General features: G+C 39.0%; 1 protein-coding gene and 1 pseudogene across 1 annotated transcript in view; both read right to left on the reverse strand.

Moving 5' to 3' along the window:
• Nucleotides 1-19,392, reverse strand: part of Pcdhac1 (protocadherin alpha subfamily C, 1) — a 32,818-nt gene extending 13,426 nt beyond the window's left edge. The window contains exon 1 of the mRNA XM_090332192.1: nucleotides 16,954-19,392. Within this exon, the coding sequence (XP_090188318.1) occupies nucleotides 16,954-19,392 (2,439 nt within the window). The remainder of the gene's footprint in view (nucleotides 1-16,953) is intronic.
• Nucleotides 2,781-2,890, reverse strand: LOC150064001 (U6atac minor spliceosomal RNA; annotated as a pseudogene).
• Nucleotides 19,393-19,729: the final 337 nt, after the last annotated feature.

The following is a 19,729-nucleotide window of genomic DNA, read 5'->3' on the forward strand; positions in this document are numbered from 1 at the left end:
TCTGAAATAACAGGAACCATGTAGTGAAAAAATTATTATGAGAAATAAGGGTAGTACTAAAGTCTCACCTTACACTTAAAGGGAAACATACAAATGTCACCACAGAGCTTCAACAGACTTGTAAACTACCAAAATAGTAGGAAACCCCAGAACTTTCCAAAAGAAGTGCTCAAATTTGCCAAGGTGTTTCAAGGCCAAATAATCCGATAGTTCCTCTTCAAACATATGAAATGCATAAATTAGGGAAATAAATCCACTTTGAATTAAAACATTATACTTATGCAGCATCCTACTTTATCTAGAACAATTCTGAAAAGATTTCTACAGTAGCCAAGATAGTTGTGGTTTTCAAATACATAAAACATTGATTAATTCATTTGAAGTAGAAAATATGACCCTTACCTCTGCCTAAAAGGCCTCAGCCCTTTAATTACCAACATTCCCCTCATTCACCCCTTCTCCCCTACCAGCCCTTCTTCAACTAACTATAAGCTTGTAAGAGTCTTCTTGTCTTTACCCTTTGAGGCGGCTTTTGGCAGAGTGTGTAACAGCTTAATAATGAATGTAGAGATCTTTTTGATTTCTGTGATATCCTACAACCGCAACCAAGTGTTCTTCAAACTTTCCTTTTTTGATTGGTATAAAACACTCCTTCCTAGATTTTTATCTCCAACTTCTACTATTTCTTCTCTATTACATTGTGGACTTCCATTCTCCCTGACGTTAAAATACTTTCCACAAGATTTTAGTCTTCTCTTTCTTGCACCTTTGACTTTGTACATTGTTTATTGTTCCATTTATACTCCAGAGTCAAGTATTAACGTTATATATTATGAAATCTGTCTTTATAATCCAACCTTTCTCTGATCAGTGAACTCAACTGATACCCACTTTTACCTGGAGGACATTTCCTGAACTCAACATTACCAAGAACCTTGAGATATTCTATTTGTTGTTTTACTATATTCTTTACATTTAGTAACTTAGCCCTATCAATTCTCTCCTTCAAATCATAGTAAATTTCTTTCTCCTAAGCTCAGTATAATTTTTAACTTGATATTTTAGTCTAATCTCCCTTCCTCTAGGTTGGTCTTGTACAATGTACTTTGTAATTCTGCTACTGAAATATCTATACTTAAACTCTTATTTTTTTCCACATGCTTGTGTGTGTGCATGTGTTTGTGTGTGTGTGTGTGTGTGTGTGTGTGTGTGTGTGTGTGTGTGTATACTGGTATTGGTACTGGTACTTGAACTGAGGCCTGGGAACTGCCCCCTTATGCTTTTACTCAAAGGCTGCTACTCTGCCACTTGAACCACAGCTCCAATTACAGCTTTTCGGTGGTTAATTGAAGATAAGTCACACAGATTTCTGCTTGGACTGGCTTGCATGCTTGTTTTGTTTTGTTTTGTTGGTCAATCTTAGGGTTTGAACTCTGGGCCCAAGCACTGTCCCTGAGCTCTCCAGTTCAGCCTTGAGCCATAGCACCACTTCTGTTTTTCTAGTGGTTAATTGGAGATAAGAGTCTCATGGTCTTTAGTGCCCGCCTGGGCTGGCTTTGAACTTCAGTCTAAAGATCTCAACCTCCTGAGTAGCTAGGATTACAGGCATGAGCCACCACATCCAGCTCCATGCATGCTTGTTTTTTAACAGTATATTTTCTGGAAAAATGTCATGTTAATATAAAATAGTAATCCTGTTAAAAATTTTTATTGCCAAAGGACCAAATACAACTAATTTTGGAAAAATACACTTCTGCAAAATTCTAAGAACTCGGTCACGGATAAATCAAGCCTGCAGTCTAGCTATTCAGGAGGCTCAGAAATAAGGATTTGTGATTCAAAGCTAGTCTGGGCAGGATGTCCCTGAGACTCTTATTTCCAATTAACTACCAAAGATCTGGAAGTAGAGCTGTGTCTCAAGTGGTAAAGCACTAGTCTTGAGCAAAAAAGCTCCCAGCTCCCAGGCACTGAGTTTAAGCCCCAGAACCTCCCCCTCCTCTCTCTCTCTCTCTCTCTCTCTCTCTCTCTCTCTCTCTCTCTCTCTCTCTCTCTCTCACACACACACACACACACACACACACACACACACACACGTATTATGCTACCACATTTATGCAAGATTTTAAAATATTCAACAAAATTTCAATTTTTTTCTTTCATTAAAGCTTAGTCCTACATATTTTATATTGTACTGCTTTTCTGAGCATTTCTTTTGGTCATTTGATTTTTTTTTTAACCACTAGTGAGTATAAATGTGTAATTATTTGGATCCACATCAACTATATTGGGGACTTCTATATTGTTTTAGCTTAATAAATTATACAGTAATCTAAATAATAATTCATTGAAAATAATTTGATTTTCTAAGCTCACAAATTTCTACTCCCAGTGTACACAGATATTGTAAATACCTGTTAGATAGTTACCATTGAATAGGGAAACAATCAGAGTTAGTAGTAGTCCCACAATAACTGTCATTTTTTTTTGCCAGTCCCAGGGCTTGAACTCAAGGCCTGGGCACTGTCATTGGGCTTTCTCAATGCTATCACTCTACCACTTGAGCCACAGCACCACGCCTGGCTTTTTCTGTGTATGTGGTACTGAGAAATCAAACCCAGGTCTTCATGCATGCTAGGCAACTGTTCTACCACTAGGCCATGCTCCTGGCTCAACAGTCATTTTTTAAGATGACAAATACCGTGTAATAATATAAGACTTTAAATCTAAAACAAAATGGTGAATTATGTATTTTGATAGATTTCGCTTAAGTTACTTTATTTACTGAATGATGGTTAGATGCCACAATGTGTCTTACCCATATGTATGCTGTCAAAGGTGTCTTTCATCCTTGTCAAAGGGAATGCTAACTTTCCCTCCTTTCATATAACACTTCTGACTATTTTAAATATAAATTAACTATATAGGAAAACACCACATGCTTAATGAGTGATTTTTATTAATTAACATGTTCATGGAAGTGGTTTTTTTTTCTTTTTGCCAGTCCTGGGCTTGAGCTCAGGGCCTGAGCACTGTCCTTGGACTTTCTCAAGGCTAGAGCTCTACCACTTGAGCCTCAGCACCACTTCCGGCTTTTTTCTATGTATGTAGTACCAAGGAATCGAACCTGGGTCTTCATGCATGCTAGGCAAGCACTTTAACCACTAGGCCAAACTCCCAACCCTCGTGGAAGTGTTTTTAAGGTTACATAAATACACAATTGTAATAGTACTTGGGTGTTGGTGTTAGAGATGATTTATTCTTTTTCCAAAATACCTACCTGTGCAGTACAAGTCATAATATTTAGTGGAAGCGTTGCTCTAATGTCTTATCATGTTTACTGATTCTCCACCTCCATATGATAAAATCTAAACTCTTCACCATTAGATTTAGGGAATCTTCTTTCCCTCTAAGTTGATTTGATTTACCTGGAAATCTGACAAGATAGTTGCTTGTATAGGTATGGTATGTTTCAGCTAAATAAAACTTTTCAGACACTTCTATGCCTTCTTATTCCTCCAGGCATTTATTTGTGGCATTCATTATGACTGAAATACCCATCTCTAGTTCTATACTCCCTTACTTCCCAATATGTTGATTATTCTGCTAAATAATTATTCTATGTGGGAAGACATCCCTGCCTACCCTCTACTCTGACAAATACCATACTAAGTTGGTTGCTTCCCCTCTGAGTTTCTATGGAATATGGATTTATTTTAATTTTAACTTGAATATGATTGCATTATAATTGATGGTCTACTTGCTTACAGTTTAATATCTCTTAATGATATGACTTACATTTTCTATCTTTCCACATTTTATTTTCTTTTTTAAAAATAAGTTTATCAAGTGGAATGATAAACTAGGGAAATATGAAAATGGTTTTGTGTCAAGTAAAGTGATAAGTATCCCTTTAATAAAGTTTGAGTATGTAAATATTTGGGGGGAAAGCATGAACCTTGATCCTATTACTAATTATTTTAATTTTTTGCCAGTCCTGGGCTTAAACTCAGGGCCTGAGCACTGTCTTTGGACTTTCTCAAGGCTAGAGCTCTACCTCTTGAGCCTCAGCACCACTTCTGGTTTTTTTTCTATGTATGTAGTACTGAGGAATTGAACTGGGGTCTTCATGTATGCTAGCCAGGCACTCTACCACTAGGCCAAACTCCCGGCCCCCTATTACTAATTATTTTATAGATATTATTTCTGAAAAATATTCTTCCAAAATCAGTAAGGGATATATATTATATATATATTCAAGATACTCTTGTCTCCAAAGGAAAATAATTTAAATATTTATATATATCTATATACTAAAGCATTTCAGTATTACTTAGATGCTAGTATGCTAGTGATTAAATGGTATAATAGGGAATAGCAGGTAATTGCATTCTAAATTATTCACAGCAGTCACCCTACTGAAAGCAGCTAATTATTCTGGATGAAATATTAAAACAATTGTCTTGGAAGAGACAAGATAGCTGCAAACTCCTGGAACAAATTCTGGATGGAAAATAACTTCAGAGATGTCAGCATTATACAGGACTTGCCTTTTGTTTTAAAACAATTCATCAACACAAATTTGGACGACAATTCAGAAAATTACATGGTGAAGAAGAAAATATTAAGAACCAGGATGTACCTAAAACACAACTGTTATTGGACCTCTAAAGCATATTGATATTAAATGCCAAAGAACCAAATTCTCTTACTACTGGTATATCAAAACAAAACCCTTATTCTCTAGCTCAGAGAAATGATAAGGGGAAAACAGAAAATATATATATCTATAAACGTCAGACTTATATTGGATATCTGGCATATTTTCAGCTGAAAATATACACTCTAAATATCCAAGGACCTTCAAGTCTTTACATTTTTATTTAAGGTTATTAACAGGCTGTAGAAGTCAGGCACCAACAGAAGTAAATAAAAGTCTATCCTGAAAGAAAGTACCTTGTCTAACTTTCCTGACAAATGATATCTTCAGATTAATGACTATCAAAGAGAACCTGTTATAACAAAAATATATAGCTATGAGGAAAAAGCAGCTGAAATATAACACAACAGCACTTGCAAACTTAAGACTCTGGAATTATTGGAGAAAGATGCAATAGTCAAAAATAAAATGCAAACTTTAAGATATTTGCCAGAAAGAGAAAACTAAAAGTCATAGCAGACTTAATCAATAGTTGTTAGAAACTTTCCAAATGACAAACAGCATCCCAAATTAAACCCAAAGGATCATCTAGGATAAAAAGGCAATAAAATTTGTAAACTTGCAGAAATGATAGTAAGAAATTGCTAATAGCAGCCCAATGGTAACGGTAGGACTAGGAAGACAAGGAAAAGATAATACTTTAACATTACCAAAGTCAACAAAGGGCAATACGAAGTTTTTTGTTTGTTTTGGTTTGGTTTGGTTTGGTTTGGTTTTTGCCAGTCCTGGGGCTTGAACTCAGGACCTGAGCACTGTCCTTGGGGCTCTCTTAAGGCTAGAGCGCTACCACTTGAGCCACAGCACCACTTCCAGCTTTTTCTATGTATGTGGTACCAAGAAAACAAACATGGGTCTTCATGCATGCTATACAGACACTCTACTGCTAGGCCAAACTCCCAGCCCCAATATAGAGTTTTTCACCAGGGGAAATATTTGACAAATGACATAAGAAATTACCTTTTGTGACATGTCAAGCAAATACAAGCTGTAACAGGTCACCACTGGCTTAAGTAAAAGTAAGTTATAAGCAATGTTATAAGCAGAATGATACTAAATGTTTTAATTTGGTTAGCTATAATAAAATAAGGCGTGGTGGCTCACACCTATAATCCTAGCTACTCAGGAAGCTGAGATCTGAGGATCGCAGTTCAAAGCCAGCCCAGGCACTAAAGGCCCACTAAAGACCTGACAATCTTATCTCCAATTAACCTCTAAAAAAGGGAAGTGGGACTGCAGTTCAAGGGGTAGGGTGGTAACTTTGAGCTGAAGAGCTCAGGGACAGTGCCTAGTCCCAGAGTTCATGACCCACAAATTAAAAAAAAATACAATTAGTAAACAAACATTTATAGAACATTACAATAAGCAATAAGAATACTTTCATTTCATGAACATAAAGATTATTTACCCATAAGATTAAGCATTCACATCCTGAAAATACCACCTAGTACAATCAGTGAGCATAAGTGATATACAGCTACATATAACACCAATCTGTTTCACAACTTATAATATTTAGCAACACGCACACATACAAGTTTGTTATTCTTAGCATTCAAAGTATTCTTCAAAGTATCCTTCTTAACCATATTTTGTCTTCTTAGTCTCTGCTTTTGAGTCTATTTTTTCTTAACACAATTAGCGACAATATTATTGCACTGAAATTTATGGCTGTTTTATCTTCCTGGTGCATTGAGTCTTTTACCATTTATAATTTTCCTATTTATATATAGAAAACTCCTTGCTCTGAAGTTTACTGTAACTGATATTTACACAGCTACTAAGTTTCCTTTTCATGTGTTCATATACTATTTATCTCTTTCCAGAGTTTTCTTTTTAATAAAGGCATGCCTCTAAGTTACATGTGATCATTTAATTTCTGACAGTCTATCTTGTTAAATTGAACTTTTAGTCTATAATTACTGATAAACTTATATTTATGTCTGCTGTCTAACTATTGGCTTTGGTTTATGCCATTTATATGAACTGACATTTTTCTCCATTCTTGTATTCTTTTGTGGGGGGGGGGTCTTGAACTCAGCCTGGGAGCTGTCCCCAAGCTCTCAGCTCCAGGCTACCACCCTACCTCTGTGTATATAGTATCAAGGAATCAAACCCAGGGCTTCATGCATGCTAGGTAAGCACTCTACAATTAAGCCATATTCCCAGCCGTGTATCACTTATTTTAAATATACTAACCTAGAAGCTATAACATGCACCTTTGACTTATTAAAATCTAATATACATTTTTACTCAGTCATATTGACTTCTCCCTTTATTTTTAGTATTATCTACATATATTTCAGTTCATTTTGTGTGTTAAGCTATACTATTTCATTCTTGTTTTATTCAGCCATATGTAACTATTTTCCTTCCCTTCTTTCTTACTTTCCTTCCTCCCTTATTTCTTCCCTTCCTTCCTTATTTCTATATCACTACCTGGGAATATTTTACATATATTTGAAGAAAGAATTATTTCTCTCAGTATGGACCAGTCTAGGTAATAACCACATTTTTTTCAGTCCTGGAGCTTTGAACTCAGGGCCTGGGCACTCTTCTTGAGCTTTCTCAAAGCTAGTGCTATACTACTTGAGCAACAGCATCATTTCTGACTTTTTCTGTATATGTGGTACCAAGGATTCAAACACAGGGTTTGTGCATGCTAAGCAAGCACTCTATCACTAGGCCACACTCCAGATCCCCTTACCTCAGTTTTAGTTCACTAAAATTTTTCTTTACCTTTCTTTTTGAAGGATTTTCTTACTGAGTATAAAATTCTAGGTTTGTAGGTGTTTCCCTTCAGCCCTTTGAAGATATTTCACATTTTCTGGTTCCTATTTTTCCCTTGTGTGGTCCACTGTAACCTTTATTATCACCTTCTTATTATCTGTCTCTTATTTGCTAGTTGACAGAAGATGGTTTATTGAAAAAAATAAAAAAGAAGTAATGAAACCAATCTATAAGAAAATATAGTCGGGAGTCTTGCCTAGTAGTGGTATTTGCCTAGCATGCACGAAGAACCAGGTTCGATTCCTAGGTATCACATATACAGAAAAAAGCGGAAGTGGTGCTGTGGCTCAAGTGGTAAAGCTCTAGCCTTGAAAAAGCCCAATGACAGAGTTCAGACCCTGAGTTCAAGCCCAAGGACTGGAAAAAAAATTTAGTTGCCACAGTGGCTTCTGCCTGTAATCCTAGCCACTCAGGAGGCTGAGATCTGAAGCCAGCCCAGGCACTGAAGTCTGTGAGACTCTTATCTCAAATTAACCACCAGAAAACCAGAAGTGGTGCTATGGCTCAAGTGGTAAGAGCGATAGCCTTGAGCTGAAAGAGCTCAGGGACAACATCCAGGCCCAGAGTTCAAGTCCCACAAGCGTCCAAAAAAATCAAAAAAGCATAAATATCACTACAAATAGTATAAAACACCACTGTGTTGTTTCTACAACATAAGAACAAATACCATTAATGACTCTAAGCCTATTGGCTTAAATTTGATTGCAAAAAATATATAAGAAAATGACATTAAACAGACTGAAACAACAAAGATGCCCTACATAGTTCTGTAACTATTGCCTCATGAAAGAGGCTCCAGAGATTTACCTTGCTTCTTCTACAACGTGTGAACATATCAAGATGTTCTTGTGCTTTATCAGCCACAAAGTGGGACCTCATAGATGTGAATCTGTCATTGCCTTGATTGTTAATTACCCAGCCTCTGAGCATTTGTTGTGTTTAAGCTGAGTTTTTGTTACAGCAGTTAAAATGGACCAAAATAAATTATTTCAAAGAATTGCAGAATGGTAACATCTCAATTTACCAGGGTAACTTTGATACCAAATTCTGACAAGAATACTACAAGAGGGCCAGGATTGTGGCCTAGTGGTAGAGTGCTTGCCTAGCATGTATAAAATCCTGTGTTCCATACCTTGGTACCACATACACAGAAAAGGCCAGAAATGATTCTGTAGTTAAATAGCAGCAAGCTAGCCTTGAAAAAGTTCAAGGGCAGTGTTCAAGCCCCAGGACTGCCAAAAAAAAGAAGCAGAAGCAGAAGAAGCAGAAGAAGCAGAAGAAGCAGAAGAAGCAGAAGAAGCAGAAGAAGCAGAAGCAGAAGCAGAAGCAGAAGCAGAAGCAGAAGCAGAAGCAGAAGCAGAAGCAGAAGCAGAAGCAGAAGCAGAAGAAGAAGAAGAAGAAGAAGAAGAAGAAGAAGAGGAAGAAGAAGAAGAAGAAGAAGAAGAGGAGGAGGAGAAGGGGGGAGAAGAGGAGGGGGGAGAGGAGGGAGAGGAGGAGGGGAGGAGAGAGAGACTATGACAGGAATACAAATTCATTGCCAGTTTCCATCATAAGCATATATGTCTTAAATTTTAAGCAAAATTCAAGGAAATCAGATTCATTGATATAAGGAAGGATTATGTATCACAACTGACCTAAGTAGTTTGGATTAAATTGTAACCAATGCAAAATTTGTCATAACTATCATGGTATTAATTAGAAGAATAAAATTCATATGATCACTTAAACAGAAAAATATCTGGCAAATTCAACAACTATTGTGGTTTGAATATGAAATGTCCCTACAGGTTCATGTTAAATGTTTTGACCTCAGCTAATTGTATTATTTTGCAGAAGTGGTGGAAAATGGGGAGTTGGAGTCCATCTGGAAAAAGTGGCTCCTGTGCCTTTGAAGGTTTTGTAAAAATCCAAGTCAATAAAAAAATGAAAACATATCACAACAGAACCTCTGGAATACAACAAACACAGTGCTGTAAGTGCACACATAAAGAAAACAGAAACAGCTTCAGTAAATAACTTTGTGATGCAACTAAAACTGCTAGAAAAACAACCAAACCCAAAACTACTACATAGAGACAGATAGTAAAGACAAGGATAGAAATTAATGCAATACAGACTAAAAAATGATATAAAGCCCATGAAACAAAAAGCTATTTGTTGAAAAAAATGAATAAAATTGACAGACCACTAAGTGAGATTGACACAGCACTAGGAAAAGATGAGATTCAAATCAATAAAGTTTGAGACGCCACAGGAAACATTAAAACAAATATTAAAGAAATCTAAATGATTGTAAAGGACTACTTTCCAAACATATACTAAAGAAAAAGGAAAATCTAGTAGAAATGGACAAATTTTTAGAAATATACAAACTATCTAAGCCAAACCAAGAAGATATAAACCAGGTAAGCACGCCAATAATACTAAACAAGATTGAGGAAGCAACCAGAAGCCTTCCATAAGAAAAAGCCCAGGCACAGATAGATTCATTGCTAAATTCTCTAAGACTTTCAAAGATGAACTAACACCAATACTCCTCAAGCTTTTCCATGAAATAGAAACAGAGAGCAATTCCAAACTCCTCCTAAATTATTTTTTTTTAAAAAAAGAAATCCAAAGGATTAAAAATAACCAAGTTAAACGACGTAGAATGCAGTGAGAAAATTTAATTGCATATCCACACAAATTTAAAGCTGTATGTTTAGCAGAGAATGGTAGGTATAAAAAGATAAATTGCCCAGTGAAATGGAATTAAGAGTTAGCAGACAGAAAAAAATGTTTCTATTTATTTGGTCTACAACAAAGGCAGCACCTCAGAATTCACAAGGAGAAAGAATGAATCCTGACTTCTACCTTATATCATATTCAAAACACAGCATCAAGTGATTTAAGATCTGTATGCTCAAACTAAAACAAGAACACTCCTAGAACTACAGCAACCACTATTTATATTTAAGCATAATTAAAATCAATAGCATTAGACATTCAAATTCTCAGTTTGACTGGCTATATTTCAAGTGCTCAATAACCACATGTCATTTTTACATATGTACATATATGTATATATATATGTATATATTCTAACACATCTGAAATTCTACTGAAGAACAATGTTCTAGATGATGATAACAGTTACATCATAATTATATTGAAGAATACCACATTTTTTGAAGGATAAAAGCCTTTTTTGCTCAAGGCTAGCCCTCTACTACTTGAACCACAGCTCCATTTCCAGTTTGGGGGGACAGGTGGCTTGGTATTTAATTGGAGATAAGAGTCTCAATAGACCTTCCTGTCTTGGACTGCTTCAAACCACCATCTTCAGACCTCAGCTTCCTGAATAATATTACAGGAATGAGCCACCACCACCTCATTTAAGATGCCTTAATTTGTTGTTTCTACTTGCCATAGAATTCATTTTGAGTTTAAACAAACAGCTACAATCTTTACTTTAAGATTTTAAAGATAACTACAATGTGCCTTGATCTAGGCAGTACATCTCTGATGATATGTCATTAAGGAGGCTCTATAGACACCAAACATATGTGTATGGCACCAGATGGCTCTAGAAGCAGCCAAGAATATAAGATGGAATGCAAAGAAGGCTTTTTATCTCTCTCTGCAGAGCATTGAGAATGTGATTATATACTCATTCCTAGACTACAAAACAGGTTCCAGATGGATATACAATGCCTTTCTGAGTTTATGTCAAGAAAATTATTATCCTAATACTTTTATTTTCATATGCACAGTCTAAAAATGACATGTAATTTAGTTATATTCTGAGCCATTCTTTTATCCCATTAATAAAAATTGCAAATGTTCACCTTTTTTATTTTTCGGTCATGGGACTTGAACTCTGGGCCTGGGTTTTCTGGTTATGTGGAGATAAGAGTCTCACAGACTTTTATGCACAGGCTGGCTTTGAACCATGATCCTCAGATCTCAGCCTCCTGAGTAGCTAGGATTATAGGTGTGAGCCACCAGTGCTCCATAGTATTCATCTTTTTTTTTTTTGCCAGTCCAGGGCTTGAGCACTATCCTTGGGCTTTCTCAAGGATAGAGCTCTACCTTTGAGCCTCAGCACCACTTCCGGCTTTTTTCTATGTGTGTGAAATGGAGGAATCAAACCTGGGTCTTCATGCATACAAGGCAAGCACTCTATCACTAGGCCAAACTCCCTATTCAGTATTCATCTTTTATCAATCATTTAAGTGTTTTCTAGATTTATTCTAAAAAAAGTCCTTACATCCCATAATACTTTGTCAGGATCCTAGACTTTGTTCCATATTCAGTTGATGTTTTGCAAAATGTTGACACTTCTAATATTTACATACTATCAAACTGAAAAACTTTTTAGCAATTTTGCCTACCTTCATTCCAACTCAGCTAAATAAATTTAGTCTCTTGATTATTGTTTGCCTCTAAATGCTACAAATATTAACAACAAAAATCAATAGGTCACTAACATTATCAGACATATTGTCAATACTTTCCCACTCATATGTTTCCCAGATATTGCTTTGCTATCTGTCCACTCAAATCATAACACAATCCTTCTTTCCTTTTTACTGATTACAAAATTATTATTATGTTGTGTAAATGAGCCTTTTAGGTTAAGTGTACTTTACATGTATGCAAATGTACTTTACATGTAGTTACAGCACTCTAATGATTTTTTAAGTGTGATCATCAGTTTTAAGGTTAAAATAGATGTAAGGAAATATCCCAGTATCCGAGGGAAAGTTTGTTTAGGGAATGTGTGTTAACAAATAAAGTACCTTGACTACAAAACTGTTATACTAACCAAAAACTGACATCGCAAAGGGGAAATATTCTATATTCTATGTAGTATGGAAAAATTAATTTAATTCTGGAACAATAATACATTAACATGTTGATATTTTAAATTATAATTCTCCTGTGGAATTTTTTTTGTTAGTCATGGGGCTTGAACTCAGGCTTAGGTGCTTTCCCTAAGCTTTTTGTTCAAAGCCATAGATTCTATTCTGGTTTGGTTAATGGGAGATAGACTCATGGACTTTCCCGCTCAGGCCGCTTTGAAATGTGATTCTCAGATCTTAGCCTCCTGGGTATCCTATAAATCTGAGGATTACAGATGTAATATTTTTTTGTGGGTCATGGGGCTTGATCTCGGCCTAGGCTCTGTCCCTGAGCTCTTCAGTTCAAGGCTACTGCCCTACCCCTGGGCCTAGGCGTTGTCCCTGAGCTCTTCAGCTCAAGGCTACCACCCTACCCTTGAGCCCAGCCCCATTTTCTAGTGATTAATTGGAGATTAGAGTCTCACAGTCTTTATTGCCTGGCTGGCTTTGAACCTTGATCCTCAGATCTCAGCCTCCTGAGTAGCTAGGATTACATGCATGAGCCACTGTGCCCAGCTTCATGTGCAATTTTGGTACATCAACATATATTATCTAAAATTTTTCTAATAATAATTTTCAAAATAATTAGAAAAAATTACACTAAGTATTACTATTATTTCACTCACATTTTTTTTTGCCAGTCCTGGGGCGTGAACTCAAGGCCTGAGCACTGTCCTTGGGCTTTCCTCAAGGCCTAGTGCTCTACCATTTGAGCCACAGCACCACTTCTGGCTTTTGTTTTCTATGTATGTGGTAACCAAGATATCAAATCGAGTCTTCATGCATGCTAGGCAAACACTCTTACCATAAAATAAAACAACAAGCCAATAGGCTACCTGAATGTATAGTATCAATAAATCTGGAAAATGATAGAATCAAAACAGGGACATTTTTCTCTTGTATTTGCCATATTTTTTCCTTTTTCAAATGTTTACTGTTATTATAACACCAGGGGGATTACAGTTCGTAAGTCAGGTAAAGAGTACTTTTTTTTTTGCCAGTCCTCAGCTCAAACTCTGAGCCTGAGCACTGTCCATGGGCTTTATTCTCAAAGCTAGTGCCATATCACTTGAGCCACAGCACCATTTCTGGCTTTTTCTGTATGTGTAGTACCTAGGAATGGAACTCAGGGCTTCATGCACACTAGGCAAGCACACTACCACTAGGCCACACTCCAGCCCAATAGTATATTTCTTTTTGGGCATTATCATCCTATCCTTCGCTTTCTCCCAGTTTTTCCTTTCATCCCTACCCACAAATTGTATAGTTCATTTTCAACATAGTATGTAATGAATACTGCTGCTGCATTTGTTCACCCTTTGTCACTCCATTTCTGTACTTCCCCATCCCCTCCTAAAGATATATAAATGAACAAACAATACAAAAAGAAGGAACAAAAACAGCAGCCAAAAAACTGTTTGTTTTCATTTCCTGGAGTTCATTTTGTATGATCAGAGGCATGTGGGCATTGTGGCTTTGTGTACCACTCCTAAGCATATCCTCCTTTGGTCTCACTACATGTGAATGCCTAGAGTCCTGTATCATGTATCATGTTCCAGCATACTTTAGATCTAGCTTCTGCATATGAGAGAAAACATGCTCTCTGAGCTTGGTTCATCTCATTTAACATGATTTGTTCTAGGTCTATCCATTTCCCTGCAAATGACAAATGATTCTAATGGCTGTGTAAAATTCCATTGTGTATATGTACCACATTTTTTGACCCACTCATCTATTGTAGGACAGCTGTACTGTTTCCACAACTTGGCTATTGTGAATAGTGAAGCACTGAACAGAGATGTACAAGTGTCTTTTTGGTATCCTGGCTTGAATATATGCCTAGGAGTGGTATTGCTAGGTTGCAGATATTTCTTTTGCTTTTAATTTGTTGCTTTTCCATCTAACTTCCAGATTCATTGACCTGACTATGACTTATGTACATTGCCTTTTGTGGCAAAAATGTTTTTCAAATAGTTCTTGACTTCCAAACTTCACTGATTATCTTCTTACTAGCATTCGCCAAGTCAAAATACAGGTGATGTATTCTCATTTCTATTTGTTCCAAAAAGCAAAAGAGATAAAGCAGGGAGGGAGAGAAAGAAAGATAGGGAGGGAGGGAGGGAAAGGAATCTGATAAGGAAAATACTAACATTATATTAAGTGTTTTGTACTTGAAATGTGAACATTGGGATGAATCCATTTTCTCTGTTAAAATTAGCTAATATCCTGTAAGTAGCATTTCCTGAAAATTTCATTATGAAGGTATATGTGACCCTATTGGTTCCTCCATCATCTACAGAATTGTATTCATGCTTAGAGGCTAAAATAGAGGCTTTTCATGCTATATCTAGTACCAAAAAATACCCCCCAATAAGCTTTTTCATTAGTATATGTCACCAGGAGGAAAATAATATAAAATATATTTGAAAATGGCCACTAAACAACTATACATATACACATAAAATAGAAATGAATGTTACTGTTACCACCCAATTCATATATTTTCATATTTACCTGCTTATGGGGTCAGAAATCATCTTATGTATTTGATTCATGTTAGATTAACCATGTGAAAATACTAAGTATACAAACTTACAATGGCTATAAATCTATCGTATTTGCAGTGGACATCATTATTTGAGGGAGAGTAACTAATAATCCATTTTCCCCTTCATTGCCTAGAATAAAATAAGGAACGTTTATTCCTTACCTCAATAACTACATCCATGGTTTATTGTACACATGATTTCTATGAAAGTCCAGAAGATAATCATACAAGCTTAATAATAATGTAAAAAAATGTCCTGATTCCAATCATATTTTTTGCCAGTCCTGGGGCTTGAACTCAGGACCTGGGCACTGTCCTTGGACACTTTTTGCTCAAAGCTAGTTCTCTGCTACTTGAGCTACAAGGCCACTTCTGGCTTTTTCTGTGTATGTGGTACTGAGGAGTTGAACCTGGGGCTTCACGCAAGCTAGGTAAGCACCCTACTGCTAGGCCATGCTCCCATCCCCTCCAATCATAAATTTGGAATTCCAAAAGCCACTATAGATAAAAGTCAAATATTTGAAAACTTCACTCTTTTTTGGGGGTGTCAGTCATGGGGCTTGACCTCTAGGCCTGGGTGCTGTCCCTTCTACTCCTCAAGCCACCATGCCACTTCCGGTTTTCTGGTGGTTAATTAAAGAGTATCACAGACTTTTGTTCCCTGGTTGGCTTTGAACTGTGATTCTCAGATCTCAGCCTCCTGAGTATCTAGGATTACAGGCATATGCCACCAGGGCCTGAGTAACCACTTCATTCTCACATGTGATAGTTTATTTGCTAAGTTTGTTTGGCTTCTAAATAATAAAAAAAATTAAATCTAAGTTGAATAGAAATTGGGTAGTAAGCAAAGCCTTGAACACAAAATTGTTTCTGACATCAAGATTAGTCATCTTTTCTCTCTAGGAAATACTTTAAAAACACAAGATTATCAAGTCCTGTATGTAATAGTATTATCTTCTTTATATTAGTACAAGTAGGTGTTTTGAGTATCTTTGTATTTACAAATGATGTGGAGTCATTGGCTGTGTTTTGAAATGCATTCCTCAAAGATTATTTTGCCATAGCAGTATTCATAAAATTATAGGATATAGAGTATGATGGATCTACTTACATAGTAAACAATTCACAATCCAAATTTATCACAAAGCCTTTTCTGATCCCCTCATCTCTCCCCATGTGTTTTCTCTCTCCCTTTTTGAATGCACACTATAATTTATTTATAAATATTCTGTGGTTATAATCACCTTTTATGATGTATTATAATGGTTTTAATAAATATTTCTTTCTCCATATTTTGCTTATATGAAGACTCATTTATTATTATTCATTTTGAGTGTCAAAGTGCCTTAACATGTGTTACCTAAGAAAAATCTTCACACTTTATTATTATTATTATTATTATTATTATTATTATTATTATTAATGCCTGTCATGGGGCTTGAACTCTGGGCCTGGGCACTGTCCCTGAGCTCTTCAGCTAAGGCTACTGCCTTACCTCTGGGCCTAGGCATTGCCCTACCTCTTGAGCAACAGTGCCACTTACAGTTTTCTAGTGTTTAATTGGAGATAAGAGTCTCATGGACTTTAGTACCTGGGCTGATTTTGAATTGTGATCCTTAGGTCTGAACTTCCTGAGTAGTTAGGATTACAGACGTAAGCCATTTCACCCAGCTACTTCTGGCCTTTTTCTGTGTATGTGGTACCAAGGAATTGAAACCAGGGCTTCATGCCAGCTAAGCAAGCACTCTGCCACTAGGCCACATTCCTGGCACAGTAATATTACTTTTACAGTTTTAGAAATTTTTCATTGATTGCTCCGGTGGCTCAATAATAAACTATAAGTTCCTTTGGGCCAGAATAACATTCTGATACTTTTATATTCCCAGAATTCTTGGCCAAGAAATGCTCAGTTCAAGTGACTAAATGTTAACAAAGGTTCATCTAAGAAATATTTCAGAACTCCTAGCATCTAACTCCTGGTCAGAGGAATCAAATGCAAAAAAAAAAATGTTGCTTACCAGGATACTGATATTTGCATGCTCTCCTTTCCTGTTCCGAATCTGAACACAGGGTATTGGCATATTCAGTCCTACACCAGTGGCCAGATTTCTCAAGTCAGTAGCATTGTACTGCCCACACAAAAATGAACTTTTATTATCAGGACCAAGTCCCAGAGAGGCCCGATAGAGATAAGTTTGAGAAAGTCTTTCAATTGTAGTGACATCTATTGTGGCTGTGGCTGATGTCATGCAAGGATTGGAAGTCATCTTTCTTTCATGCCTCAGACCCTCTGAAGAGTGACAGCAGCTCTGGGAGCAACAACCTCGGTTCTGTCTCAACTTGGTACACACAAAGAAAAGGAAGCATCCCAGAAATAAGAAGGAAATGCAGGCCAAGGCAATTACTAAGTACAAGTTCTGACCAGAAAGCTGCCCTCCTGGTTCCCACAATTCTTCGAAGTCTGGAAGGATCTGAGGGACAGAGTTAGTCAACAGAACACCTACAGTGACAGAGGAGGAAAGAGGTGGCTCTCCATGGTCCTGAACCACTACCACCACCCTCTGCTTAACTGCATCGGTGGGAAGAACTAAACGTGCAGTACGCAGCTCCCCCATATTGGCTGAAATACTGAAGAGGTTAGGGTCAGAAGCCTGAGAGAGGTGGTAGGAGAGCCAAGCATTGGAACCACTGTCTGCATCCTCTGCTACTACTTTTGTGACCAAATGTCCAGTTCTGGCAAAACGAGGTACAATTTCCACTGGGATAGAGCCATTTCTGGGCAAAGGAAACAAGATGACTGGAGCATTGTCATTCCTATCTATCACATACAAATTTATGGTTACTGTTGCACTTCTCGGAGGAATGCCACCATCCCGACCTTCCACTTGAAAGTGAAACCCCCTGAGTTGCTCAAAGTCAAAGGAAGTTTTGGCAGTGATAGTCCCACTGGAGGGTTCCACTACCACTAAGCTAGATGCTGGCAGCCCTTCGGAAACAACATCCAACAGCTCATAAAAGACATGGCCATTCATCCCCAAGTCTGGATCCTTGGCAAACACACGGCCTAAACATGCTCCAGGACCATTATTTTCAGCCACAAAAAGCTCCTGATGTGCTTGATGGAAGCTAGGTGTATTGTCATTCACATCGGCGACTGAAACAGTGAGTGTCTTTTGGGTGCTAAGTGGGGGTGTACCACCATCTGAGGCAGTTATCAGGACCTGGTATGTACTTGTCTGCTCCCGGTCCAGGGGCCCATCAGTAAGCAGGCTGTAGTAGTTGTCAAAAGAAGCCTTCAACCGAAAAGGACCACTGCTGGTCATGCTACAAATGACCCTACCGTTGAGACCAAGGTCCTCATCTTTTACACTAAGAAGAGCGATGGCGGTGCCAGGGGTGGCATCCTCGGGTACTGGGCTGAACATGCTCATGATGTTCACCTCAGGGGCATGATCGTTCACATCGGTGACTTCCACCAGCAGTTTAGCGGTGCTAGCTAAACTGAAGGCACCTTCGTCTCTTGCTTCTACGTATGCTTCCAGTAGATTTCCGGGGGGACCCAGCAAAGCAGCTACTCGCACCTCCCCACTTTTTGGATGCACGTGAAAGAGGCGTCTCAGCTCTGTTAGGGTGCTATTGCTGAGAGAGTACCAGACCTCCCCATTGGAGCCCTCATCCGGATCCGAGGCCTGAACTTGAAATAACACGGTCCCATTGGATGCGGTCTCTGGAACCCTGGTGTGGTATACCGAGCGCTCAAAAACAGGTGCGTTGTCATTTGTGTCCACCACCACAATGGTGACCTGCACGTGTCCGGAGCGCACAGGCAGCCCTCCGTCCTGCGCCGTGAGCACCAGCTGGTGGGTGACACATTGCTCCCGATCCAGCGCTTTCCCCAACACTAACTCTGGGTATTTGCTGCCATCCACCCGGGACCCCATCTCTAGGCGAAAGTACTGGTTGGAACTTAGGTTGTAGCTTAGCATGGCGTTGCTTCCCTCGTCCGCATCCTGGGCGCTGGGGAGGGTAAAGCGGGCTCCGGGGGTCAGGAACTCGGGGACATGCAGCCGCACGTCACCAGCTGGGAAGAGGGGTGAGTTGTCGTTGGTGTCCAGGACGTGAACACGCATCTTGTAAAGCTCCAGTGGGTCCTCGAACATCAGCTCATAGGTCAGGAAGCAGGCAGCTTTGGGCCCGCACAGCCGCTCACGGTCCGCAGGCTCTCGGACCACCAAGCTACCGCTCCGAGGGTCCACCCCGAAGTAGGGCTCGCTGTGGCTGGACAGGAAGCGAAAGTTCCTCAAGGGCAGATCGGCGGCCGACAACTTCAAGTCGGCTGCAACATTGCCTATGGCGATGCCCCGTTCCGTCTCCTCCGAGACTGAGTACTCCAGAGGCCGAGCGGCAGCGCCAGCCGAGACCCACAGGCAGAGAACCGCCGCTCCCCAGCCCACCATCCTCCCTCGGAGTGCCCACGCACCAGCAGCGAGGATCCTGGGACCATGCTCCGGGCTCCCGGACAGCCGGCCCGGAGGAGGGCTAGGAAGACAGCGGCCGCCCCCGTTCCGCCCTGGAATCTCGTCAGTCACCTCAGGCAGCTTAGCTTGCTAGACTGCAGACCCGGCTGCCGTCTGGGAAGTTGGAGGGGCCGCGTGCGGAGACGTGCAGCGCCGCCCAGGGGCGCGGCACGGAGGTGCACGGCCAGGGCGGGAACCCGGGTCTCCCCGGCCGCCGCCCGGGATCCCCGCCCGCCCGTGGCTCTGGCCACGCCGGGCGGGACGAGGAAGACCCGGG

The sequence above is a fragment of the Megascapheus bottae genome, chromosome 4 (assembly GCF_031878675.1).
Source record: "Megascapheus bottae isolate mThoBot1 chromosome 4, mThoBot2.hap1, whole genome shotgun sequence".
In the NCBI taxonomy this organism is placed as follows: Eukaryota; Metazoa; Chordata; class Mammalia; order Rodentia; family Geomyidae; genus Megascapheus; species Megascapheus bottae.